The sequence below is a fragment of the Acanthochromis polyacanthus genome, chromosome 6 (assembly GCF_021347895.1).
Source record: "Acanthochromis polyacanthus isolate Apoly-LR-REF ecotype Palm Island chromosome 6, KAUST_Apoly_ChrSc, whole genome shotgun sequence".
Taxonomy (NCBI): Eukaryota; Metazoa; Chordata; class Actinopteri; family Pomacentridae; genus Acanthochromis; species Acanthochromis polyacanthus.
The window spans coordinates 39,521,870-39,549,096 of NC_067118.1; the positions used below are offsets into that span (position 1 = coordinate 39,521,870).

The following is a 27,227-nucleotide window of genomic DNA, read 5'->3' on the forward strand; positions in this document are numbered from 1 at the left end:
GCTGTTGTGTATCTATTCTGACGCGTTGCCAAATAGGAAATTGTAGCAACAGTTTCATGACTCGGATTCCATCGAAAGCTATAAATGTAATTCTTATGTAAACAACAGGATGGAGGAATAAAATCTCCTCCTCTGTGACTCCCTCCTACAGCAGAACACCTCGTCTCTCTGGTCCATCAATGAGCCCTTCTACATTCACCTGCTGCAGGGCAGCCGAGTCAATGCAGACGAAGGAATGAAGGTTGGTGTGGTTTTGCGTGGGTTTTCTCTCACTTTTCTGCTCAATGAAATGTGGCATCCACTTGTTTACCAATATCTCAATTTCAGTTGTAGGAACGGTGGGGTTGACATGTAAATGACAGGGGTCACATGGTCCAGACCACACGTTTCCCATAATTCATCAAGGCGGTTGGTTAAAGCTTCAAAACAGGAAGTGGGGAGGGCCTATCTGGTTTTTACGTCTCATTCTGAGGCCTAGATTCTAAGAAAAAGACAGACTTCATGCTGTCTCTCCCTCTCTCGCTTTCAGATGCAGTTCTTTTTTTGAAGGCGTTGCGTGCATTTCGTTACTACTGCAGATAGGAGCTAACCTATCTTTAAATTTGACAATCATGCGTGCTTAAAACTATTCTCATGTTTCGCTGTAAATACTGGTTGAAAGATGTAGAAATATCCAGAAGCATGTAATATTATTCAGTGTTTGTTTTTTGTTGTTTTTTGCCATGTCAGAAAAAAGTGAGAAGACCAGCGGGGAACTGATTCTGCATCATATTTAACTGTGTTAGTGTATAGATGGGGTATTAAGTGAAAGTGCACTTCCGGCTGCTGCCTTGGAGAACCATGACTCAAGGCTAATTTGTCCTGTCACATAATTATCAGTCATGTCTGCAGTTGGCAGGCCGAGGTCTGAAAACACACCCTGGGGGAGAATAGCCACTCATACGTTTAGCAAATATAGATTCAGTCCGTCTTGATTTGGCAAAAGGCTGGAACTTAATGGTGGTGCAATATTGAATTATGACTCCTCTGGTTGTTTATCATTTCGGACGGTTGTGGCATTGCATCGACAAGCATGGCCGCCTGCTTGTGTTATGAATGTGTAGACCCTTTGACTCATAGCTGGAGTGACACAGGAAATTCTGAATCATCTCGCAAAGTCTGTACATCTTCCACAAACAATCTCCTTCACACGAGTGGTAAAATCTTCAGCTTCCAAAACCGCGTGTCATGCCATTTGTCTGTTTCTCCACCGCCACCTGCAGCTCGTGGTGCAGGCCGGCCTCTTCCACGGCAGCGAACTGCTCTGCAAGGTGGTGACGAGCTCCGAGGTGACGGTTTGCTCCGAGCCGCTGTGGGATCAGAAGCTGGAGTTTGACATCAACGTGGCCGACCTGCCCCGCATGAGCCGCCTGTGCTTCGCCCTCTACGCTGTCATCGAGAAGGCCAAGAAACCCCGCGGCACCAAGAAGAAGAATAAGAAAGCGGTGAGTGTGTCAGAAACTGGTTTTTCGGGGTGCCTCGCTGCACAAGCTCGGTCTGAGCAGACGGCTGGTGGGGCTGGTGGGTGTGAGTTTGTTAGCAAGCACAAACAGATCTGTTTCCTCTCCAGTGTGTAGTGCGTGTAGTCGGTGTGTGTCTGCTGTGTGGGTGTGTTTTGCTGCTGCGTCTGGTTGTGCAAGTGTGTTCAGTGGCAAGGCTGCGGTTACCGTTTCCTCTGCCTCAGCTCTTTTATCTGCACATCAGTCCAAGGAAGGAAGGAATTGGCAAACATTTTCAAGGAATTCTAAATTCATCTCCGCACTTCCATGTCACTCTCCCACGCACCGAGCTTCACCTTTTAATTTACGACCGGAATTTGCGCCAGCGACAGTTTGGAATCGAGGTCTGAAACATTACAAAGCAGATTTTCTCAGGTTGGATGATTTGTCTGGAGACTTTCATCGATGTCTTATTTTTTCATGACAATTTTGCACGTTTCCCATTAAATCCATATATGTACGCTACAATTTGGAAGTTTATGGTTACTTAGAAATGTCCTTATTTTTGAAAGAAAAGCATTTTTTTTCAATGAACATACTGTTAAATGAATCAGAAATCCAGTCTAGACATTGATAATGTGGTAAATGACTATTCTAACTAGAAATTTTTAAAGGAATATCTCCATAGGGGTACAGAGGAACATTTCCAACAACCATCACTCCTACATGCTACATTGTGTTAGCTAATGGTGTTGAAAGGCTAATCAAATCAAATCAAATGCCTTTATTGTCATTGGACATATGTACGACAAAATTTGAGTGCGTCTCCTTCGTGGGATAAAACGATAACAACAGACAATATAAAATATTCAAAAAAGTGTTCTATGCAAGATATATATTACATATGTATGAAAAGAAACAGATAAATGACATAAATAAATGAATAAATAAAGAAATATTGCACAAACTCACAGAAAACTGCACTGCCCATGCTAAATGTACAGGTTCAAGAGCAATTGATGATTGGAAAACCCCAAATATGTTAGCACATGAAGAAAAGTATGAGTTTTCATGGAAAGCATGAAATTATCTGGGTGACAAACTTGAGTACTAGTGCACATATCAAATCTTCGATCCCTCACATTTGTTACTCAAAGCTGCAGTTTTTGGATGTTTTCTATTGCAAAAGCTAAACCACTGGAACCAAGACATCCACAATATGAACATCACATATGATAGACAGCTGGTTTTTATGCTGCTCTATGTAGTTTCTGACAGCCAGAGCAGACAATAAAAAAAGGTAAATGTAATTTGCACATTGATATTAATAACAATAATAATAATAATATCCTCATGGTCACCCACACGCATGATGCACGACGGATGTTTAGTCTCCTTTTCAGAGAAACAAGTTTTATTCTCATGCAAGAAAAGATGTTGTGCCACTTTAGGTTTGAAAGTAAGACGTCCTTGTAACCGCACTATCAGCGCTTTATCAGGCTGAGTAACTTCAGTTCCACTTACTGTATAAATGATGATGTGCAGATGTACGGGCAAGATATGGGCTGCTTTGAATAAGACACAATTTGTTTTGCATTCAGTGTTACAGCAGTCAGACCCAACCAAAAAAAACAGGTCCCGTGATGTAAATGCCCATTCATTTGAAAATGAATAATTTGAAAGAAAGATGAGTTATTAGCCTTTTAATGTTAAATAATTTAATTATTTAGATGTTGTTTGTTTATTAACTGGCCCTTGGTCTAATGTAATTTTGCAAAACATGCCCCTGGATGAAGCAAATTGATTATTTCTTAGATAAGGGAAATTGTGGTTAAATATATTTAGGACGGCGTCGTCTGCATAAAACAGGCGCTAAACTTCTGTGTTGGTGAAACTGTTAAGATGCACGATTAAGAGCAAACATCAACACAGACAGTCAATATGAAAAAGAATACCTGTAAATGTGTTTTGTAAAATCCACTGATCATATAGACACGGATGTTAATGTCAGTTTTGACGAATACATTTATTTAGTGCTGAATCAATCAACTAACACACAATGATCATGAATTAATTTTCATTTTTTAAGATTGTCTGCACGTATTTACTGCTTTATTGTGTTGCATATTATTGAAGATGTTATAATTAAGCAAAGGGAAACTTTGACATTTATCACGATTTTTATGAAATGTCATAGGCTAAACAATTTTTTTTTTTAAAAATCATCAGCTCAGTCAATACAAAAAATTACCTCTCTGTAAGTGTTATTACATCTTTAGTTCTAAAAATTAGTATACTACTACAGTGCTATTCAAAATATGCCAGTTAAGGCACAGTAAGGCTAAGGTTTTTGTTGTCTTCTTCCCTTCCCCTCTTTAACACTCCTCTTGTCTTCATTTACGGGCAAAAAAATGATTATTTTCTTGTCTGAAAAAAATCCAAAAATTCAGCAAAAAAAAAGTCCCCAAATTTGTGAAAAATTTGCTAAACCTTCAGGAAGAAAATTCCAATAATTCTTTAAAACTTTCCCATAAAAGTTTTACTTTATTTTATTTTTAAAAAACAACAAATTTGACAAGAAAATTCTTGTAAATATTTTCTAAAAATTAGTAAAAATCTTCCAAAAAAATCCTAAAAATATCTAAAGTGATTACATATATATGAGTGAAAGTTCTAATATTTTCTTTAAGAACATTTATTTTAAAAAAATCAAACAAAATCCGATGAAATTTGCTGGATTTTGGTTGATTTTTTTGTGTGAATGTTCTTAAGAAACATTTTTAACATTTCTTTATTTCCACCAAAAAATGTTCAAAGATTTCCCAAAAATGTTGAAAATGTGGACATCAGAAGTTTCGCTGATTTATTCCCCCCCACTCCCCCCCACCACACACACACACACACACACACACACACACACACACACACACACACACACACACGTTTGTACTTCTATCTTAGTGAGGACATCCATAGGCGTAATGCATTTCCTAGAGCCTTACCCTAACCTTAACCATCACAACCGATTGCCTAACCCTAATCCTTACCCTAACCCTAACCAAACCTCAATTCATACCTGTTCTCTAAAAACAAGTCTTCTCCCTCAAACATGGCTGTTTCAAAGTGAGGACCGGCCAAAATGTCCTCACTTTGTAAAAATGTCCTCACTTTGATAATTAAATGCAGAAAATGGTCCTCACCATGTAGCAAGTACAAGAACACACACACACACACACACACACACACACACACACACACACACACACACACACACACACACACACACACACACACACACACTTTCAAACTTTAAAACGGGTCAGTTTTGACCCGCAGGACGACACGTGGGTTAAATCCTGTTTGCCTGCACAGCTACAGCAGTAGTCGTACTCCACTGTGAGACTGCACTGGAGAGTCCACACACCCATGCACTGTACAGTAAGCAACAACAAATTCCCCTTTTTCTGCGGCTGTGGTCTGAGCATGTTGTTGTTTTGAAGCGTTGCAGCAGCAACACGTTTGGGCCGAACATCAGACCCAGGTGTCTTTCTCTGTACGGGCATCGACGCTACTTCTGCTTTCTGAGCCACTTCTCTCTTCTGTTGCCCGGACGAGAAGTCCGACCGGCAGACGGCAGAAAGACAGACGGAAGTGGAGCTATTTTAGCCGTTCGTGTTTGTGTGCATCGCTTCTTTTTTTAACTGGGGGAGTTTTCAGCCTATATTGTAACACATTGAACTGATGGAGGTTATATTCGACTGACTGCCTGGAAGCTCATCAGCTAATTATTTTTAAGTACGAAATCGCTCATATTTTTCTGTGCTTGGCAGTTTAGAATCAGTAAAAAACTCCTACAAACAAGCTTTATTTTATTCATTTATGTACCCTTTATTTTACTGCACAAGTTAGATGAGAGCTGGTCAGGAGGCGGCATGCAACAACAAAAACAGACATGTACAGTAAATCACACAGTATTACAAAACAAATTACACAAAGACTTAAAATAGAACAGGTGCAGTGGTCCTGAAGGGTTACTGTAGCTCAGGGGTGTCAAACATGCGGCTCGCGGGCCAAAACCGGCCCTCCAGAGGGTAAAAATTACAGAGAAGGCATTAACTGCAGATTGTAAATTAGTAAAACCATAAATTTAAACTAATATCCAGACCCTGATAATTAGTTTTGATCATAAAGTAAAATATCAGATTGCTCTTTGTTCTTAAGCCATTTTGTGTCTCATTTTTGTCATATCTTATCTTGTTTTTGTTGTTTTTTTAGTCTGGCTTTTATCATTTGTGTCACTTTTTTGTTTGTTTTGTTTCGGTTTTGTACATTTTTTGTCACTTTGTTACATTTTTGTCTAATTTGTTATCAGTTTTTTGTTTTGTTTCGTGTCATTTGTCTCATTTTTTGTCATTTTGTCTCTCGCTTTTGTTGTTCGTGTCACTTTTTAAAATATTTTGTCTTGTTTTTGTTTACAGGCTTTTTTGTCAGTCTTATCGCGTTTTTGTCATTTTGCTTCTCGTTTTTGTCGTTTCGTGTTTCCTTTTTGCCTTACTTGTGTTTTTGTCATTTTATTTCTCGCTTCTGTTGTTCGTATGTCATTTTTGTTATATTTTGCCTGGTTCTTGTTGTTTTTTTGTCTTTTTTAAAAATGAAATACTATATTATTCAGTTCTAGTGTGAAATTTTCGATTTTTTTTATCTATAGCTGGGAGTCACCAGTCGTAATTTCACTGCATGGAAACACAATGACAATAAAGGTTCTTGATTCCAGACAGCTGTGACTGAATGTTTCATGGCTTTGTAGACACTCTGTGATCTGGAAGTTGTAATGTGTAAATGATAAACTGAGGCAGAACGTTGTTGAAATTGAATTAATTCTTCTTCATAAAGTTCCGGTTGCTCATGATGTTTTGTAGAAAGATAATTCCTTAAATGTGAACACTTTCAGAATGTACTTTATTGCACTAAAACAAAGGAAACTTTTGGAGTTGTGGTTATTTATTGGGTATTAAGTTATGATTTTACTGGTCTGACCCACTTCAGCTCAAACTGGGTTGAATGTGACTCCTGAACTAAAATGAGTTTGACACCCCTGATCAAGCTGATTTTATTTTTTTTTTTAAAGATGAAAGTGATATGTAGGAGGTGAGTTTTAGAGATTGTTGCAGAAAACTGGAATGAAGATCAACCGAGAGCGGTACAGACTTTAAACTTCTTGATGTCAGACATGAAAGATTCCCTAATGTAGTTCAGGTGAATCTCTGAAAAGCACGATATATTGGACAGTGACGGGTTAAACCACTCAAAGTGTTTTAGATTGACTCATTAACCCGTTGCGCTTCAGTGTCCCGCCCGCGGTACACTTTGAGATCTGCATAAGCAATTTGCTAAATGTCTGAAACTGCAGACGCGATTATACAAACATTATACGCCGATGGAAAGCTTAGATTCTCATGAATCCGCCGGTATAAACCACTTTCAGATGTGATTACCACAGCGGGTAATATAAACACATTTGTCCGACAAACAACGAATATCCATCCATCCGTTCTCTATTCACGGCTTCAACGTACACAGCGCGACTCACATTTCCGGGTTCATTATTACACACAGATGAAAATATTCCACAAAGAACGGCCATAATCCAACCTTGGACATCCAGACAAAACAAGCCAGTAACATATTTTGTCCAAAACATGTCTTGAAGCCGGTATATACTCCACGAATAGGTCGTTTTCTGGGGCGGCATGGCTCAGTGGGTAGAGTGGCTGTCTTGCAACCGAAGGGTTACCGGTTCGATCCTCGCCCTGTCGTGTTCGAGGTGTCCCTGAGCAAGACACCTAACCCCGAATTACTCCTGATGGGGTCGTGGTTAGCGCCTTGCATGGCAGCTTCCGCCATCAGTGTGTGAATGGGTGAATGTGATGTATCATGTAAAGCGCTTTGGGTACCTTGCAGGTATAGTAAAGCGCTATATAAATACAGACCATTTACCAGTTTTCGAGGAAATGCACCTCGCGATGCGCGTCCAATATTCCCTGTATTTCTCGTCATATTTTTATTTACAAATAGAATATTAGCAATTTTTTTGTACTGAAAATGGCTGGAATTGACTGCAGCTTAAAGCTACAATGCTTTAACCGTAAAGAATCTGAAGTTTATCTCTTGGATGTTGTAAAGATGAGTTGACCGTAAGAGAGGAAGGGAGCTTGGAAGAAGCAGATGCATGTTAAAGATATTTTTTATCTTCCAAGTACTGCATGCGTTTTGTTTTAAAGTGAACTAATTTTAGGGCGAATGGTGAAACAAGAAGGTTCTGGTTTCAAACCTGCCGGAGCCTTTTGCTGTGTAGTTTGCGTGTCCTTACTGTGCTTGTGTGGGTTGTTTCTACGTGCTATGGCTTCCTCCTACAGTCCAAAGACATGCTGTTGTTAATTAATGCTTCTAAATTGGCTGTAGGTGTGAACATGAGTGGTTGTGTGTCTCTTCGTGTTAACCAGCCATCTGCAACCCTCTACAGGATAAAGCAGGTATAGCTGATGGATTAATGACCTCATTTGGTTTTAAACACAGTTTTCCTTTGACTGAGAATTACATCCATCTTTTCTGTTCTTCTTTAATTCAAAGATAAAGACCTTTTCCAGGATTTTACAGCTTGCAGATGGTCTGTAAACTGAAACAACAAACCTAATCCTTCCCGTTGCGCTCTTTGTGTCTTGTCAGGATTGTCCGATAGCCTGGGTGAACACCATGGTGTTCGACTACAAGGACCAGCTGAAGACTGGGGAGTTCCTCCTGTCCACATGGCCATCTGTTCCCGGTACTTTCAGCCTCGCATCCTCTTACATGTCCTCCTCTTCAAAAACACCTCACATGCTCACAGCCTCCTCCACAACTCTTGGCAGCACATAGTGAAGTCTGAAATACCCAGAGTGATATGAGGCGCCATCAAAAACCACACTTGGTCGCACATTTTCCGTGTTTGCTGAGGCCTCTTTAAGATGTTGAAATGCCTGTTAGTTCGTGTCAGTAAAGTGGAATTGCTACATGTTTGGCGGTCACGTGAGACGATTTTATCTCTGTTTTTTTTTTTACTCTTGCGGTGTCGAAAGATAGATAAGAAATCCGAAGATAAAATGTGCATGTAAGCGGATGAAAGCAGCCACTGAATGCTGCATTCATGACATTTTTATCCCAGATGACAAAAGTGACCTGCTGAACCCGATGGGAACAGTGGAGAAGAACCCCAACATCGACAGTGCTGCCGGGCTTCTCATTCGCTTCCCCAACATCCGCCCACACCCTCTCTACTACCCTCCACTTGACAAGGTACCTACCCCCCCCAAAAAATATACTGAATGCATGCTAAGATTCTGATTTGTTTTAGAATCTAGCTAAAAATCCTCTTCTGTCTTCAGATAAGTGACATGGAGAAGAATGGTGATGTAGTTTACACCACTAAAGACGAGGTAGGAGTTTTGTAAATCTCACATTCTGCAATTCAGCCATTTTTTTTTGGTGGCCGCGTTTTTGTGAATAAGTTTTCTGCATCGTTTTGCTCTCTGCAGTTCATGAAGCTGAAAGAAATCATGGACAACAAAAACTCCCCTGACTTCTTTGAGGATGAGAAAGAGCTCCTGTGGAAACTTCGAACCGAAGTCCGAGACCGATATCCTGAAAGTTTGTCCAAGCTGCTCCTCATCACCAAGTGGAACAAGCGAGAAGATGTAGTTCAGGTAAAAATGGAGATTTCTGGAAGAGAGTTTCCACACAGATGAGTTTAGTTTTCTCTGATGTTTGCACACAAAGCATGGAAAATAAGTAGTCCTTCCACTGGACTTAACCTGCATGTTTATGAGTAATTTTATGTATTTTAGACCCTCCAGAAAAACACGGACAAAAATCCTTGATCATGCGGGCTAAAATCCTTGATTATGCAAATGAATATGCGGGGTTTTTAATGCCATTTTATGCGGGGAAATTGCGGAAAGTTGCAAAGTATGCCAATAGTTGTGAAATATGCAAAAATATGCGCGATTCACCTGCCGTCTGGACGCGGAGGGATATTTCCTCTAATCAGACACTGAGACTGCTGCGGGGTTACTGGACTGACAGCCTGTGCTTTGGGAGGGGGAGACGCTCACAGCAGCACCTGCTGCTTGTTGAGGACAGTAGCTGCAGAATGATCTGAGTTTTCCTGTCAGTCTCCAAAACGGCAGAAAAAGTCGCTAGATTTGTGGCTAGTCGCTTTTGACAAAAAAAGTCGCTGGGAGCTTTGAAAAGTCGCTAGATTTAGCGAGAAAGTCACTAAGTTGGCAACACTGGCGCCGCACTCTGCATCAGCTCGTGCTTCTAGTGTGTGTGAATGCGCAAACTGATGACGTCAGGCCGGGCGTCACATAAAAACTCGCTCACAACTCCATTTATATTGGTTATAGTTTTCTCATTTTATGCGGAAATTGTGAAATCAAGCGGGACCCGCATATTTCTCTTTTTTTTTTCGTGAAAATGTGAGCTTCTTGCGGGAATTATGCGCTGTTTTGCGGGGATTATGCGGCCTTTTGGGAAATAACTGACCCCAGCATAATCAGCGGCATTTTGGTGATTAATGCGGGAATTCATGCGATCGCATAATCGCGTTTTTCTGGAGGGTCTAGTATTTCACATACAGTGTAATACTTGTGTGTGTGTTTTTACTGACTCATGCTCAATAATCCAACCACCAGTGCTTTAGATTGTCTTTTTTTAACTGTAAAAATTAATGTAACACTTAATTAGAGCATAACTGATTGCTTTAGCCTGTGAAATGAAAGGGCTCTGACTGTTTGCAGAGTCCTTATCTTAGCCTATTAGCACGCTAATTATTTACTTATCAGCATTAAACACAAAGTACAGCTGAGGCTCATGAGAATCTCATTATTTTTGCAGATATTTAGTCATAAACCAAACAATTGGATGAGTTTATGATTCAATAATGAGTTATTTTTAATAGGCAAGGCCAAAAACATGAACCTCATTCTGCTGCTGGAGTAAAAGTCATCCTCTAGGGATTATTAATGCCTGTACAAAATGTCAATAATTTTGTGGTAGTGTTTGTGCTAGTATGGCTAAATACAAAAATAAAGCTCAGCACTTGTTCCAAGATAGCTTAAGAGCTTTAAACTGCACAAACAAACTCAGTCAAAGCAATTTAATCAATGGCATAAATCTGAAAAAAGCCGGGAAATGTCATATTGGAGAAACTACAACTAGCAAATGTTATCTTTGATTCATATTTTCAGAAATTCTAAAGGCCTGCTGTGTATTTAACTTAAAACACAGTACACTGAAATGCTCACTTGAAGTTGTAAAATAACAATCACTTGCTTTTCCTCAGATGGTGAGTTTGCTGAGACATTGGCCGGACCTTCCTGCCATCTCCGCCTTGGAGCTCTTAGACTACAGTTTTCCCGACCCGGCGGTCCGTTCTTTCACCATCAGATGCCTCAAGAAGCTCAGGTACACACGCATAGCTGTGCTCAGGAGTCAGCATCAGACATCATGTTGAGCTGTGGGTGTTAACGTGACATTTTTCTTCACACAGAGATGATGAACTCCTCCAGTATTTAATCCAGCTGGTCCAGGTCCTGAAGTACGAGTCCTACCTGGACTGTGACCTCACCACTTTCCTGTTAGAGAGAGCTCTGTCCAACAGGAGGATAGGACACTTTCTGTTTTGGTATCTCAGGTGAGATGGAATGTAGCAGTTTAAAAAAAAAAGACAAAGCACAGACATTGGCAGGGATATGTTACATTTTAGGCACACATTTCTATCCTTGCATAAGATAAACACACTGTTGGGTTGTCCTTAACACTGGTGTCGTGCTGCGGGTCAAAATTGACCCGTTTTAAAGTTTGAAAATGTGGGAAAAATATATATTATCACAGTGAAACCTCTGATGTCCACATTTTCAACATTTTTGGGAAATTTTTGAACATTTTTTGGTGGGAAAAAAAGAAATTTTAAAATGTTTCTTAAGAACATTCATGAAAATCAACCAAAATCCGGCAAATTTTGCTGGATTTTGGCTGATATTTTATGAATGTTCTTAAGAAAAATATTAGAAGTTTTACTGATATATGTGTAATCACTTTAGATATTTTCAGGATTTTTTTGAAGATTTTTACTCATTTTTTGAAAATATTTACAAGAGTTTTCTTGCCAAATTTGGTGGATTATTTTTTAAGTCAAACTTTTAGGGAATTATTGGAATTCTTCCTGAAGGTTTTGCAAATGATCTGAAATTTGGAGAATTTTTTTTGCTGAATTTTTGGATTTTTTTCAGACAAGGAAACAATATTTTTTTGATGCCCATACACACGTGGACAAAATTGTTGGTACCCCTCAGTTAAAGAAGGAAAAACCCACAATTCTCACTGAAATCACTTGAAACTCACAAAAGTAACAATAAATAAAAATTTATTGACAATTAAATAATCAAAATCAGCCATCACTTTTGAATTGTTGATTAACATAATTATTTAAAAAAACAAACTAATGAAATAGGGCTGGACAAAAATGATGGTACCCATAACTTAATATTTTGTTGCACAACCTTTTGAGGCAATCACTGCAATTAAACGATTTCTGTATTTGTCAATGAGCGTTCTGCAGCTGTCAACAGGTATTTTGGCCCACTCCTCATGAGCAAACAGCTCCAGTTGTCTCAGGTTTGATGGGTGTCTTCTCCAAATGGCATGTTTCAGCTCCTTCCACATATGTTCAATGGGATTCAGATCTGGGCTCATAGAAGGCCACTTTAGAATAGTCCAACGCTTTTCTCTCAGCCATTCTTGGGTGTTTTTGGCTGTGTGTTTTGGATGGTTGTCCTGTTGGAAGACCCATGACCTGCGACTGAGACCAAGCTTTCTGACACTAGGCAGCACATTTCTCTCCAGAATGCCTTGATAGTCTTCAGATTTCATCGTACCTTGCACACTTTCAAGACACCCTGTGCCAGATGCAGCAAAGCAGCCCCAAAACATTACTGAGCCTCCTCCATGTTTCACCGTAGGGACAGTGTTCTTTTCTTCGTATGCTTGGTTTTTGAGTCTATGAACATAGAGTTGATGTGCCTTACCAAAAAGCTCCAGTTTGGTCTCATCTGTCCAAAGGACATTCTCCCAGAAGCTTTGTGACTTGTCAACATGCATTTTTGCAAATTCCAGTCTGGCTTTTTTATGAGTTTTTTTCAGCAGTGGTGTCCTCCTTGGTCGTCTCCCATGAAGTCCACTTTGGCTCAAACAACGACGAATGGTGCGATCTGACACTGATGTACCTTGGCCTTGGAGTTCACCTTTAATTTCTTTGGAGGTTGCTCTGGGCTCTTTGGATACAATTCGAACGATCCGTCTCTTCAATTTGTCATCAATTTTCCTCTTGCGGCCACGTCCAGGGAGGTTGGCTACTGTCCCGTGGGTCTTGAACTTCTGAATAATATGAGCCACTGTTGTCACAGGAACTTCAAGCTGTTTAGAGATGGTCTTATAGCCTTTACCTTTAAGATGTTTGTCTATAATTTTTTTTCGGATGTCCTGGGACAATTCTCTCCTTCGCTTTCTGTTGTCCATGTTCAGTGTGGTACACACCTTTTCACCAAACAGCAGGGTGACTACTTGTCTCCCTTTAAATAGGCAGACTGACTGATTATGAGTTTGGAAACACCTGTGATGTCAATTAAATGACACACCTGAGTTAATCATGTCACTCTGGTCAAATAGTTTTCAATCTTTTATAGAGGTACCATCATTTTTGTCCAGGCCTGTTTCATTAGTTTGTTTTTTTTAATAATTATGTTAATCAACAATTCAAAAGTAATGGCTGTTTTTGATTATTTAATTTTCAATAAATTTTATTTATTGTTACTTTTGTGAGTTTCAAGTGATTTCAGTGAGAATTGTGGGTTTTTCCTTCTTTAACTGAGGGGTACCAACAATTTTGTCCACGTGTGTAAATGAGGACAACAGGAGGTTTAAATCTATTGCTGTTAACAACATGGAGAATAAAAACACATCATTGTAATGAGAAATACCTTTTACTAAGCGTGGGGGGAAGAGACCTCAGTCCTCTCTGCTCCAAGGAAGAAGCACAAATATAACAGCATTTATAGAGAACAGCTCTTTTCCTGTTGGCTGGTTGTAAATTATGCTACAGAAATGCAGAATCCATCTCTCCAAAAACCTTTCAGGGGTGTAAACAAATCTTTGCTCGTTGGCTCAAAACTTTAACGTTTTGCCCTCTTAGGTAACACTTCGATAATTAAGCTGAGCTGCAAAGATAAAAGTACACAAAATGAACAAACTGATAACATAAGAGCTTAAGGTTGACTTTACTTTCACAGCATCTGCAAACTGTTGTTCAACTTTTTCTGCCTTGTAGGTCGGAGATTCACGTGGCGTCTGTGAGTTTGCGTTTTGGCCTGATTCTCGAGGCGTACTGCAGAGGAGACATCCACCACATCAAGCTCCTGACGAAACAGGTAGTCTGACACCTACTTACTCTGTCTTCATGCTAAGTGTTTCCATCTGTGCTGAACCTTAACCCCTGCCTCACCTTTCCCCACTCAGAATGAAGCTCTGGGCAAGATGAAGGCCCTGAGTGACATCGTGAAGTCGGGCTCCCAGAAGATGACGGTGGACGACCTGAAGCTGTGCATTCGACAGGAGTCCTACCTGGACGCCCTGTCAGACCTGTACTCGCCACTCAACCCCAGCATCTTCCTCGCTGACATCTGGTTAGTGCCCAACACACACACACACACACACACTCACACACACACACACTCACATAGACTACAGCATAATTATCTTCTATCAAATTGCATTTTTTGTCCCCTTAATCGGATTTTCCGGGGCAGTTTGGGTTCCTTTCTGGGTTACTGAATTACAAAATATTACATTTATGTAAGATATTGACAAAGTAACTCTTTGTTGTTACAGGACCACAAGCCTGTTTCATTTTAAGTTCTACCTGATGGCTTCTTATTCCTCTGTCTCACTCATAAACCCATAACAGATCAGGATGGAAGTCTGTATAATCAGTATAATCTACCCATTTCTTACAGTGACGCACAAAGGGCAATAATCATCGATCCATCAAGTTAATTTGTCCAATTTCACCAGGATGACAGAAAATATCCGTATTTTCTTCATTATGTCCTCTGTTCAGGTGTTTAAAATGAGTGCTTTTGCTGTTGCAGTGTAGAAAAGTGCAGATTTATGGACTCTAAGATGAAACCTCTCTGGCTGATGTATCTCAACCCTTGCATTCAAGGAGACATGATCGGCATCATCTTCAAAAACGGCGATGGTGAGCTGCAGGAAAATCTGAATACACGACCACGCACCCGTTCAGAGCCCACACAGTGTCAACATTTAAGCTGTTTACAAAGGAAACGGTGAAACAACACTCAGCAGCACTTTAATATGGGCTGGAAAGATGAATATAATCAGCAGGTTTGAAGAGGGGCATCCCCTACATTTAAAAACAGGAAGGTTGAAAGCATAGATTGTATGTTAAAGGTGGATGCAGCCCCGACAGAAATGCCTTCAACCTGCTTTCTTTCTAACAGCTAACAGGGGGCGACTCTGCTGGTTGCAGAAAAAGTCAGATTGTTTAGAATGTAGTATGAGAAAGTGACCCTTTCACTAAATTTGTTACCTCAGTGTCAGTTTTCTTAAGAGGGTTATGCTAATTTCAAGAAATGTTGAATGCAGCATGATGTTCATTTTGTAAACTGTGGTCCCATTAGTGTAAAACAAATGATAAACCAGGAGATGTTTTCCACTCCTCACCCTTCTAGACCTTCGACAAGACATGTTGACCCTGCAGATGATCCAGCTCATGGAGAATTTGTGGAAGACAGAAGGCCTGGATCTCAGGTAGGAGCTCCTTCTTCCATCAGTGGATTCATAACAGCGTCTGTTATATCATCCTAGAGGGGTAGATGAACACTAGCTTTGACACACCAGAGTGTTCATCAACTCCGACTGGAGGAACAGCATCAGTCTGTTGTCCTGCAACTGCACAAAGTGAGCTCTTTTATGAAGAGAATCAACATCAACAAAGCTGAAGGAGAAGATAGGGTGTCGGGTCGCACTCTGAAACTGAGTGCTGACCAACTTGCAGGAGTTTTTCTGGATCTTTTCAACCTGTCCCTGCAGCTTGCCACAGTCCCCATCAGCCTCAAAACCTCCATCACTGTGCCTAAAAAATCAGCAGTAACCTCCCTGAATGATTACCACGGTCGCTCTGACCCCGGTGATTATGAAGTGCTTCCAGAGGATCGTCCTGAAGCACATCAAGGATGTCATCCCTGCTGACCTGGATCAACATCAATTCGCCTACAGGGAGAACAGATCAACAGAGGATGCAGTCTCCATGGCACTTCACAAGGCCCTGACCCACCTGCAGCTCTCTAACACTTATTTTAGGGATGTTATTTGTGGTCTTCAGTTCAGCTTTTAATACGATGTGCCCGGATAAGCTGACACTGAAGCTCCACAACCTGGGATCGTCCACATCGCTATCACTGGATTAGTGACTTCCTCACCAGCAATGGCTAGATTGGGAGACAGTACATCCTACACACCGGTTCTGAGCACAGTTCAGTCCAGCCCTCTTCACTGTCTTCACCAGCGACTGCACTGCCATCCACTCCACAAACACAGCCGTGAAGTTAATCGATGACACCACCGTAGTGGGTTTCATATCGGACAGTAATGAGACCCACTACAGAGAGGAGATCCAAGTGGTGTTCAGACAACAACCTTGTCCTGAACACCAACAACACCAAGGATGTCATCGTGGACTACAGGAGATCCAGGAGGACAGAGCATGCTCCTCTCCTCATCAAAGCTGAAGTGGTGGAGCATATCGACAACATCAAGTTCCTGGGAGTCCACGTTACATCTGAGCTGACCTGGTCCCTGAACACAGCTCAAACATTCTGGTCTGTCCCCTCAGCTCCTGACAAACGTCCACAGAGCCACAATAGAAAGCATCCTCTGTCTTGGTGCCACAGTGTAGTACGGCAGCTGCACAGCTCAGGACAGACAGGACGCAGCCTGGATGGTGTTCGAAGTCCTCTTCCAGACCTGGACTAGATATATGCGGGCCAGATCCAGAGGAAGGCCCAACGTATCGCTGCCAACTCCACCCACCTGTGAAATAGACTGTTTGTTCCACTTCCCTCTGGCAAACGGTACAGGAACATAAAAACTCTACCTTCCAGACTGAAAAACTGTTTTTATCCCAGAGCTGTCCAGCCCATTTCCCCCCCTGCACACACACACAAACTTAAGAACTGAGTCTTGCACTGGACTGCACTTTACCACTAATTCTCTTTAGATGTTTATATCTTTTGATAATTCATTTTATTTGTATATAGTGTGCCTTTTTTCTGTCTTATCTATAGTCACCAATCGAAATTCCGCTGTGTGGAAACAAAATGACAAAAATTCTTGATCCTGATGCTTTTCATTTTGCCCTGCAACCACAGGATGAGCCCGTATGGCTGCTTGTCCACTGGGAACAAAATGGGACTCATCGAGGTGGTGAAGAACTCCGACACCATCGCCAACATCCAGCTGAACAGCAGTAACAGTGCTGCCACCGCTGCCTTCAACAAGGATGCTTTGCTCAACTGGCTCAAGTCTAAGAACCCTGAGTGAGTATGATGCAGTCTGACAATGTTTGTTTTTTCTGCAGAAGCTGCAAAATGTCATCTGATGCTGTGTAGATACTGTATTGATCTCTGTGAAAGGGATGAGTCTCTTTAACCTTAAGAACCAACCACTGGGTTCAATATATGCACATTTAAACCCACACTGAGGAAATATACTGAGCAAATCCGCCCATACAACTTACCCCAGCTCCACGTCTGGGCATCCCCCTAATGCTCCCGGGACAGCTCTGCTATGAGCCGTGTCCCAGTTGAAAATGTTAAACTAGTTCAAGACATATTTGTTGTACTTAAGAAGGCGAGCAAAGCATGCAGAATTGACGTAGCATTTTTGTTTGGTTTTGAGAGGAAACTCTAATTATATGGTGGTGAGTTAGCACCAGAATGATCCTGAAAAACAAAAAGCCTTAAATCTTTGTGCCAAAAAACATTTTATTTCTTGATTGAAATTAATTTTTTAAACCTAAAATTGGAGTCAACGTTCTTGTTTTGCAGAGCTGATGCTATTTGCTCTCGGTACAAAATGGTCGCATTTATTGATTTCTTGTCTGAATGCATTACAAGAAGTGTGTGAAAACTGCCTCAAAGTTCACCAATAATAGCATGTGAAGTTTTGTTTCTGTTGCGACACATGGATGGCGTGAAATTCGTCACATCTGCTGGGTGAAGTGTTAACGTTGGGTTTCAATTTGTCGGGTTTCTTTGCGTGTATTTTTGAGATGGCATGTTGTGAATTGGCGCTATATAAAAAACTTTGAATTTAATTATGTTAACAGATATATACTTCGAGCTATAGTCATGATCCTGAGGCATTTTTAAAGCATTTTTTTTCTCTGGTAATTCCATGCAGTAACACTAAGATCTCAGTGTTTCACTTCAGATGAGCAGATGCTGTATTGTACACTGTAGCATCACTTGGAATATTAATTCTTGACCGTTTGTTCCACCAATGTTGAGAACATTTAGGTTTTATGTCTTAAGAAAAGCTCCCTTGATGTCCGTGTGTGTCTCAACTGTGTTTGCTTGAAAACATGATTTCAGTGCAGCGTTTTACAGCGCAGCACACCGGCGACTACACCTTATAGCAGCATTAAATGGGAGTAGATTTTGATTTGGTGCCAGACAGTCTGAAGGTCTTGTCAATTCCAAAAGCTCCTTGAAAGAAAGAGAACGATTTGGTATAATGAATAAGCCTTTATATGTCACATGTTCACGACAGACCCAGCTGACTGCACGACAGATCAGAACGGTAATTAGCCAGAAACACTGCGCTGACTGAAGTGGAGCAGAGAAAATTAGTAAAAGCTTAACACAGTGAACCCAGTGCCTGTCTGGACCGTGAAAGGACGTGACAGTCAATCATTAATCGGTCACAGGAGCTCCTTAGTGGATATTTCGTATTATACTGTAGCAGTGGAGACTTTCTGCCTCGTGTGTGTGTGTGTGTGTGTGTGTGTGTGTGTGTGTGTGTGTGTGTGTGTGTGTGTGTGTGTGTGTGTGTGTGTGTGTGTGTGTGTGTGTGTGTGTGTGTGTGTGTGTGTGTAATGCAGGTTATGACAAAGATATGAGAAGTGAAGAGGTGCTATAAGAACAAAACCCACTCATGCTTTGCTTCCTTGTTTCTCTGCCCTGCTTTTTTGTCACCAGGGACAAGCTTGAGCAGGCAATTGAGGAGTTCACGCTGTCCTGTGCTGGCTACTGTGTAGCTACTTATGTCTTGGGCATTGGAGATCGTCACAACGACAATATCATGATCAGGGAAACTGGGCAGGTCAGGTTTACTCCATGTTTTGAATCACTATGTGTCTACTAATGCATGCATGCCACTACCTAATGTTTAAAAAAAAATATATATATATATATAAAACGTGCTACTGATTGCTACGTCATTGTTGGTGGTTTCCAGCTAGCGTTAAAATGGTCATGTTGGAGTAAATTGTGCAGGTCATTCAACAGCTAGTGAGTCTTTAAGAAATGTGACTGTGGTCAGTGGTTCAGAACCAACTTAACAGTGATTTAATCTTTACTTTGTAGCTGTTCCACATTGACTTTGGGCATTTCCTTGGCAACTTCAAGCGGAAACTTGGGATCAACAGGGAGCGTGTGCCTTTTATCCTGACATATGACTTCGTCCACGTGATCCAGCAAGGAAAGACGAACAACAGTGAGAAGTTTGAGAGGTACGGGGATGGAATTTTATGCAACTGTAAAACATACCCAACACATTTATAGACTGACAGACAGACAGACAGATGGATAGATACTTTATTGATCCAGAGGGAAATTCAAGTTTCGAGATGCTTTTGAGGTTCTGCTGCATTTTAAAGACTCCTCTCTCCTCTTGCAGGTTCAGGGAATACTGTGAACGGGCCTATAAGATCCTGTGTCGGAACGGGACTCTGTTCGTCAACCTCTTCGCTATGATGAAGGCAGCGGGGCTACCGGAGCTCACATCCTTCAAAGATATCCAGTATCTAAAGGTATGCGACTGTAATGATGCTGCTGCTGCTAATGATGATGAGGATTGTAGTGTTATTGACTGTCTGTGTTTTCTTGTTCTCAATAGGACTCTTTAGCTTTGGGCAAATCAGAGGATGAAGCACTGAAGAACTTCAAAGTAAAGTTCAATGAAGCTTTGCGGGAGAGCTGGAAGACCAAGGTCAACTGGATGATGCACTCCTTGGCCAAAGATAACAGACCATGAAGAACACTGAACCATTGAAACCTGAGGACCAGCCAAAATATTCAGAGATTTTAACTTATAGACATTATAAAGGGAAGAACATATAGCCTATTATTTTGCATTATGAATAGCATTCAAAGACAGACATTTGCAAATGTTTACATCTCACCGGCCTGTCTGTCATGAGCAACAACTAAGCAGAGGCATTCAAAGACAATGAGATAATCATGGAGCGTTCGTTCAACGTGAAGGAAATCCATCACACTCATCTTTCACCCGTCTTTCAGTGGAATGTCTTCGCCTTTGGTACGTATCAACCCCCGATAGTCAACGTGTTTTTGATTTGTTGAAATCGCTACTTGAAAAATCGCCCGCTCACGCAAAGTGTCATGAATCACCGAAACAGAAAGTTCATCTTGCCGGCTGCATTACTCAGCAGAGAGAAAGCTCCAAATAAACTTTATAACGACTTTAGACGACACGCGAAGTACAACAGCAGGGCGGCAGTTTCACCTCAAGACTTCAGTACCGTTTACAACCCTTGATTGCTGTGTCATTTCCCCTCATTTGAACTGCCTCCTTACAATCATGTCTTGTTTTATTTTCATTTTTATTGTATTTTTATTTAATTTGGTAATTTTAAAGTAAGATGTAAAAGACTTAGTGTCGTGTTTCACTGCTGTGACATTTTAGTGTAATGTTGCCTTGAAGTACAATATGTTGCCTTTGGAGTGCCAATACACATGAAGCATTGTAATATTTACAGTTTATCGTAAGAGGAGAAAATATAAGGAGGTTTTATTTTGATTACGTGCCTGAGTGCCAGTGTGTGATGTACACCAGACCCTTACTAAGCAGCGACTACACATTAAAGGAACGATCTGCCATTTTAGGGAATACATTTAGTTGCTTTTTAGCCTAAATGACAGGGTGAGTACCACTTTCATGTCTGTCGATGATACTGGAGCCAACATTTAGCTTTGCTTAGCACACAGATTGGAAACAGTTGGAACCAGCTAACCTGAATCTGCCAAAAGTCAGAGTCAATCAGCTTAATAACACCCCAAAATATGACATGTTAATTAATAAACCTTAGAATGTTTTGCTGTTTAGACAGAGCCTGGCTACTTTATTTATGTGAAGCTAAGCAGATGCCTCTTGGCTCCGGCTACATATTTAACAGACTCTATGTGAGTGGTATTGATTTTTGATTTTTAAAATGTTTAAACTATTCCTTTAATGACTTCCACTGGCAACTGGAGAAAGAAATGATCTCATGCACTATAGCCAGAGATGCCACACATGTCGGGTCAAAGGGGGAGAGACAGAATATTGATTACACACAGTCAGTAAATGAGACAATCTGTGGACTCATTTAAGCCATAGACCCTTTGGTTGTGTTTCTCAGAGTGTGGTACTGTTCACATGACTCTCATGGAAATGTAAATCATCTCAGAAGATGCAGTATGTGTGTTTGTGTGTACGCATATGTGTGTGTATGTGTCCTCTGATATTTAAGTTATGCACTCTGTCATAAATTGCATTGTTTTAAGGGATGCGCCTGGTGCCATGAAAGAGATTTCATGCTTGTAGTGTCAAACACCTCCTTACGTTGACATATCTAACGCTGTTTGTCAGTTAAAGTGAGCCAATATTCTGTCATTGTGTGGTGCGTTGGGATTACTTCACATGCTATACATCCTGCTGTCACTCCTGCGAGGACCACTTGAATGAAAGCAGATGACATGCCTGTCATGGCCTCTTTTATTGTGCAGAACAGTCAGAATGGCCTCTACTCTTTGTGTGCATCTCGGTACAATGATGACTTACAGAAGAGCTAGTGTAGCTGTAGATTACACAGCACGAACATTTAAATATCTTAAGCTACTGAAATATTCACTGTGGAATAGACTTTAAATGTGGGTCATCAACGTCCCCAGATACGGGCTCCACTACACACCGCTGAAGAATCTTCTTTTGCAAATTGTAAAGAATACTGCTGTTGTATTTTGAATTTGTGACTTTTATCTAATGGTACACATCCTTAAAGGCTCAGGCCTGACGTTCATGTGTGCAGCTAAAGCAGACAAACTGTCCTGTCAACACAGCAGACCTGTCCTTTACTTGCACTCTTTTTTTTTTTTTTTACATTTTGTTTCTGTTACTGTCGGGAGGGAAAACATATGCTCAGTAAAGCAGTGTGCAACGGGGGAGCTCACTGTGGCTTTCTAGGATGCAGGCCATTTGTTAGCTTAATGTTCTGCCTAATTTTTTTGCAGCTTAAAATAGGCTGATTAATTGGATGAAGGCCAGAGCCATCAAAGCCACTCCTACTCTCTATTTCCCCCCGAGTTTCCCCCGCTATTACAGAGCGGAGGCCTTCTGTACGGGTCTGTGGGTGATCACACTGTGGAGTTTTCAGAATATATCTGTCTGTGGTGCAAAAATAAGTTATTAATTTGATGTATTCATCAGCGCAGAATGGTCCTATCAGGGCCGGTCTTGTTTTTAATAAACACACTCAGTGCAGCTTCCATATCTGCGGCTATTGATTTCTGATTTGTGGTTTTGGCTTATGTGATGAAGATCCAGCAGCTGTTTGTCGTTTTGGCAATAATATAACAAAGACACACAGATTGCAGCAGAAGAGATGTCTGTCTCGAGGATGGACGTGTCTTACAGCTTCTGCAATATTGTTTTTTGTGGGCTTTATTTTTATTAAACGCACAGACGGGTGGCAAATTAAGAATGAACAGGGAATGAGGGGTTACTGAATGCTACGATATGAGTCATGCTCCGTGGCTCTCAGTCACCAGATCTCAGCCGAACTGCGTCATGTTTTTTCCTCTGATTTGTCACCCGTCTGCATTTAACAGACAAATATGAGGGTAGTCACAAGTGTCAAGAATTACTTTCTAATGTGATGTAGGTTGTTTTTTTCATTTATTTTTTATCGGGTTTATTTTTAGGAACAGAAACATATTAGGACAACAACAATAACACACAGCAATGGGAGGATCCATCTCATGACAGAGCGATACACATATATAAGTTCACCTATAAAATAATAATAACAAAAATAAATAATACAAATTTAAATTATTTTTAAAAATGGGCTAATAGCAATCAATTCTTGATTGGATCTGAAAATATACTAAACATGAGTAGTGTTGTATGAAATCAGGCCTAAAACTTAGCACAGGGGCAAGCCATCTGGACCATCCATTCTCTATACACCGCTTTATCCTCACTAGGGTCGCAGGGGGTGCTGGAGTCTATCCCAGCTGACTCGAGCGAAGGCAGGGGACACCCTGGACAGGTCACCAGTCTGTCACAGGGCTACATATACAGACACACAATCACACTCACGGACAATTTAGAGTAATCAACTAACCTCAACATGTTTTTGGACTGTGGGAGGAAGCCGGAGTACCCGGAGAAAACCCACACATGCACAGGGAGAACATGCAAACTCCATGCAGAAAGATCCCAGGCCAGGATTTGAACCAGGGACCTCCTTGATGCAAAGCAACAGTGCTAACCATTACCCCACTGTGCAGCCCCCATCTGGACCAATTTTCCTCAAATATGTCAAACTGATTTCTTAATTTAAACGTTTTTCTTTCCATTGTGTATATATTATAAACCAGAATAATCCACTCATTAATAGCTGGTGTATCTTTCTTAAGCCATTTTCTAGTCAAGGGCTTCTTGCATGTCACTAAAAGCACCCTTTAAAATGTGATGTAGATTTATACAAAGTTAGAAAGCAGAATTTGTATAAGGTAAATCTGTCCTTGCCAGATAATCATATTGATTAGAAACGTAGAATCTTAATCGGCATTTGTCACACCAAAAAACAAAACAAAACCCAAAAGCATTTCAAATTGTCTAAAAACATTTTAGCCCTGAACATCAGTTAAAAAGTAATTCATTGCAAAAAGGAGGATTCATATGGACAGATTATTTTGTACATCGAACAGAAATATTAACACAACATGCAACTTGGAAAGTCTGGAAAGCTTTAAATTTTGTCCAACTCTACACAGAAAGTTTTTGAGCTGCTCAGTTGGTTAATTAACACTTCTGTCAGGTGTTGCATCAGAGGATAATGATAGATGGTGCAAGCACTACAGAGACACTCCTCTGACCAATTAAGTCCATTTTAAAATGCAGCTTTATTCAAATAATACAATGCCACAGATGACAAGAGACAAATGAGACTGGGCTGTTGGCATGATGGATGCTGGCACGTCAATTAGAGCTGTAGCCAGACGCTGAAACGTCCACAACTCCAGCATTTGTCATCTAGGAAATCGTTTAGGCTGCGTGGTTTGACAGACAATCTGGCTCGTCCATCTGCGAAATCGTTTGTGATCAGCTGCACTGACTGCCGATTAAGATCTTGGTGAGCACAACCAGAGAATATCTGTGATAAATTTGTGAGGAATCACCTGAGGGAAGCTGGTTTTTGATCTTGTAGCACCACTATGAGGCCTTGATCTGATAGAACGGCATCGTAATCAACCACTGATGTTGATTGGACACGAGAAAAGGATGAAGAGTAATCTAAGTCACAAATCATGGGCCAGAGTCTAAGACTTGAACGTGTTCAAATGTTAAGGATTTTCAAAAATATCACCAAGAGAAATCAGCATTCAGAGGCAGCCAGCAGTGAGTAACACCCCAAGAAAAACTGAAGATACTGAGTTGTGCACCGTCACTTTTCCACGTCTATAGGGTATATGATTGGAGTGACAGTTTTGACACCATTATACTTTTCTAAATCCGTGGGTCATATCTTGTCACCAGCATATCATATTTCATTAAGTTACACTTTACAGAGGACATTATGTTATCATAAGTTCATGTTTCACAGAGAATATGCAGAGACGTGTTAAAACTTTTGCTTCCCATCTAACCGTTCATGCATAATATACTTGTATGTGTTATTATGAGTCCAATATATAATAAAAGGTATCATACTTTAAGTAGACACTGTTGTATGTTGAGCATAATCTCCTAGAAAGCATCAGTTACAAATTATACTAGCCCTTCAGCCGTCCTTACACAGCTTCTAGGCTGTCTTTTCCTTCACACACATTCAATACAATCAGAGCATCGGTGGTTATTAGAATAATCAAGGTTAAGTACTTCACACACATTTACTACTCATCAATTCAAATAGCATTTGCCAGGATTGCATCATCATTCACTTTCAGCACATCGTACTCAAAGAACTTTTCACTACACAACGTGGAGGACGGTAATTGCTGCTGAAACTTATTTTCAGTTGTTCAGAGCAGATGGCAGAAGTTACTTTGGAATCGTAGAAAGCAACGCTATACGGATGCCAACGCTGTACAGAGGAGTGATGGTGTAGACAGGGATAAATCTGTACAAATCTGCATTTCAGATGAAGTCCTCACATCCACTGATATTCTGCTCATTTGTCGCCATAACTTTCAACAAGACAAGCTGCATCCTCATGTCTCAAGAATGTATGATGTACTTTTACAGCAGCTGAAAATGTTCCAGTCCTACACTATCTGCAGACTCTAGACAGGTTGCCTATCACTCTGAATTGAAGTTTCCAGCAAATGGGATCCTGTACCTCCAAAATGTCCGTCAACTTCACCAACTCCTTGAGAAAGAGAGGCCAAATGTCCACAAGTAATGCACTGCTGGCTACCTCAAATTCTTTCGAGATTAATAAACTATATTTTGATTTGATTTGAAAATATGGATCAGAATGTAAGCATATATTCAATGTGTGAATCAGTTGTGTGGTTAGAGACCTGTTCTGATGACTATTGCACATAATATGAATATTCTACATGACCATAGATATTGCAATTAAGCATAAATATTGCACTTAAACATGAAAATATTGCACTTGTAGGTATGTGATGGAATCATTCAGAGGGAGGGAGAAGACATCTGACATCTTGTGACAATAATAATAATAATAACAATAACAACTTTATTTATATAGCACACTTAAAAACAGGGTTCACAAAGTGCTTTGACAGTTAAAACATGCAAACACAGACAATCAGACAAGCTACAAGAGACAAGTCAGAGCAGTCAATTAAAAATAAATAGTAAAAATGCCAATAAATTAGATGAATAATTTGCTAGATTAGCAGCAACTCAAACAAGGTAAGAAAATTAAAGAACAAGATTGAGGGTTAAAATTAAAGTTAACAAAAAAGAGTAGAAGAAAATTACAGAATTAGAGAGACCACGTCAAAATCTAAAAATAAAATCAAACAAGAGAGAACATCTAAAATAAACAGGACATAATACAGAATAATAATATTAAAACTAATTTAAGCTAAAAGTAAACCTCACATAAAGAAGTCTATAAAAGTGGGTTTTAAGAAATTATTTAAAATAAATTACTGACTCTGCAAGCCTTTTAAGAAGTGATTTTTATTTTTATAAAAAGAAGAAAATCATACACCAAAATCAATTCCATAAAAGTAATTTTACTTCCAGACGATGGATAACAGCGGCCATGTGCGGTGTTGTCCGGGCCGGTGGCGCCCCCGGCGGCCGGCAGCGGTACTGAGGATCCAGCCGGAGCCTCGCTGCGTTGAGTCAGTCCGCTGTAGCTCTGCCGACTGGAGGGATGTGACCCCGGAACAGGACGCCCTCCTACAACAACACACCATTCAAACAGAGCACAGAAGAAAGTAAAGCTGGACCAGGAGGGGTAAGTACTTATCTGTCGTTTTGTCACTCGGCTCTACATTGTCAGGCGTTTTAGCGGCGGTACGTGCGTTTGAATCCCCGCGTTTTTCCACTTCTGGCTGAGCAGCGGTACCTGGATGGTGTTTGCACCCATAGGAACTTCATTCAGGCTTTTGTCTGGGGCATGCTAGCTGCTAGCTTGGCTTGTTAGCACTCGCCGCTTTTCCAAGGATAGCGCGGCTTTGGCGGAGGCTAAATGAAATGTGTGTTGAAATTAAACCAAACTCGACTTGTAAGTGATTAAATAAGTGGCCGCTGCGTTTTTTCCGAGACGGTATTAGCTTTAATATTCGTATCGAAAATGCGCTGGAGGCTCGCTGCTTGCTAGCCGGAGCGCTGCTACACTTTGAATAGTCTGCGTCCCGCAACATGATAACAGGAACTGCTCGGTCATGTGTATCCATCTCTAGGAAAGAAACAGCTGCTTGTTGTTGGATTTTACTGTGTTTAGTGTTCGGGTGTTTTAGTTATTTTTCATTCAGTGCTACAACTAACAAGATTTCTACATAATCTACAGCCAGAAACAGCCTCAGCTAACGTCAGTGTGCGTTAGATTTACATTATTCCACTCAACATCTACACACT

At 40.6% G+C, this 27,227-nt stretch overlaps 2 protein-coding genes across 2 annotated transcripts in view; both read left to right on the forward strand.

The window, feature by feature from the left end:
• Window positions 1-22,424, forward strand: part of pik3cd (phosphatidylinositol-4,5-bisphosphate 3-kinase, catalytic subunit delta) — a 31,404-nt gene extending 8,980 nt beyond the window's left edge. The window contains exons 7-23 of the mRNA XM_051949121.1: window positions 152-241; window positions 1,263-1,484; window positions 8,205-8,301; window positions 8,680-8,810; window positions 8,900-8,950; window positions 9,050-9,217; window positions 10,858-10,979; window positions 11,065-11,208; window positions 13,900-13,999; window positions 14,088-14,254; window positions 14,720-14,829; window positions 15,323-15,401; window positions 17,021-17,188; window positions 18,851-18,974; window positions 19,238-19,383; window positions 19,551-19,683; window positions 19,770-22,424. Coding sequence (XP_051805081.1) covers window positions 152-241; window positions 1,263-1,484; window positions 8,205-8,301; window positions 8,680-8,810; window positions 8,900-8,950; window positions 9,050-9,217; window positions 10,858-10,979; window positions 11,065-11,208; window positions 13,900-13,999; window positions 14,088-14,254; window positions 14,720-14,829; window positions 15,323-15,401; window positions 17,021-17,188; window positions 18,851-18,974; window positions 19,238-19,383; window positions 19,551-19,683; window positions 19,770-19,907 — 2,190 coding nt within the window. The 3' untranslated portion in view covers window positions 19,908-22,424. The remainder of the gene's footprint in view (window positions 1-151; window positions 242-1,262; window positions 1,485-8,204; window positions 8,302-8,679; window positions 8,811-8,899; window positions 8,951-9,049; window positions 9,218-10,857; window positions 10,980-11,064; window positions 11,209-13,899; window positions 14,000-14,087; window positions 14,255-14,719; window positions 14,830-15,322; window positions 15,402-17,020; window positions 17,189-18,850; window positions 18,975-19,237; window positions 19,384-19,550; window positions 19,684-19,769) is intronic.
• Window positions 22,425-26,496: 4,072 nt separating this feature from the next.
• ctnnbip1 (catenin, beta interacting protein 1) overlaps window positions 26,497-27,227 on the forward strand; it is a 29,796-nt gene continuing 29,065 nt past the window's right edge. The window contains exon 1 of the mRNA XM_022206811.2: window positions 26,497-26,604. The gene's annotated coding sequence lies outside the window, so the exon portion shown is untranslated. The remainder of the gene's footprint in view (window positions 26,605-27,227) is intronic.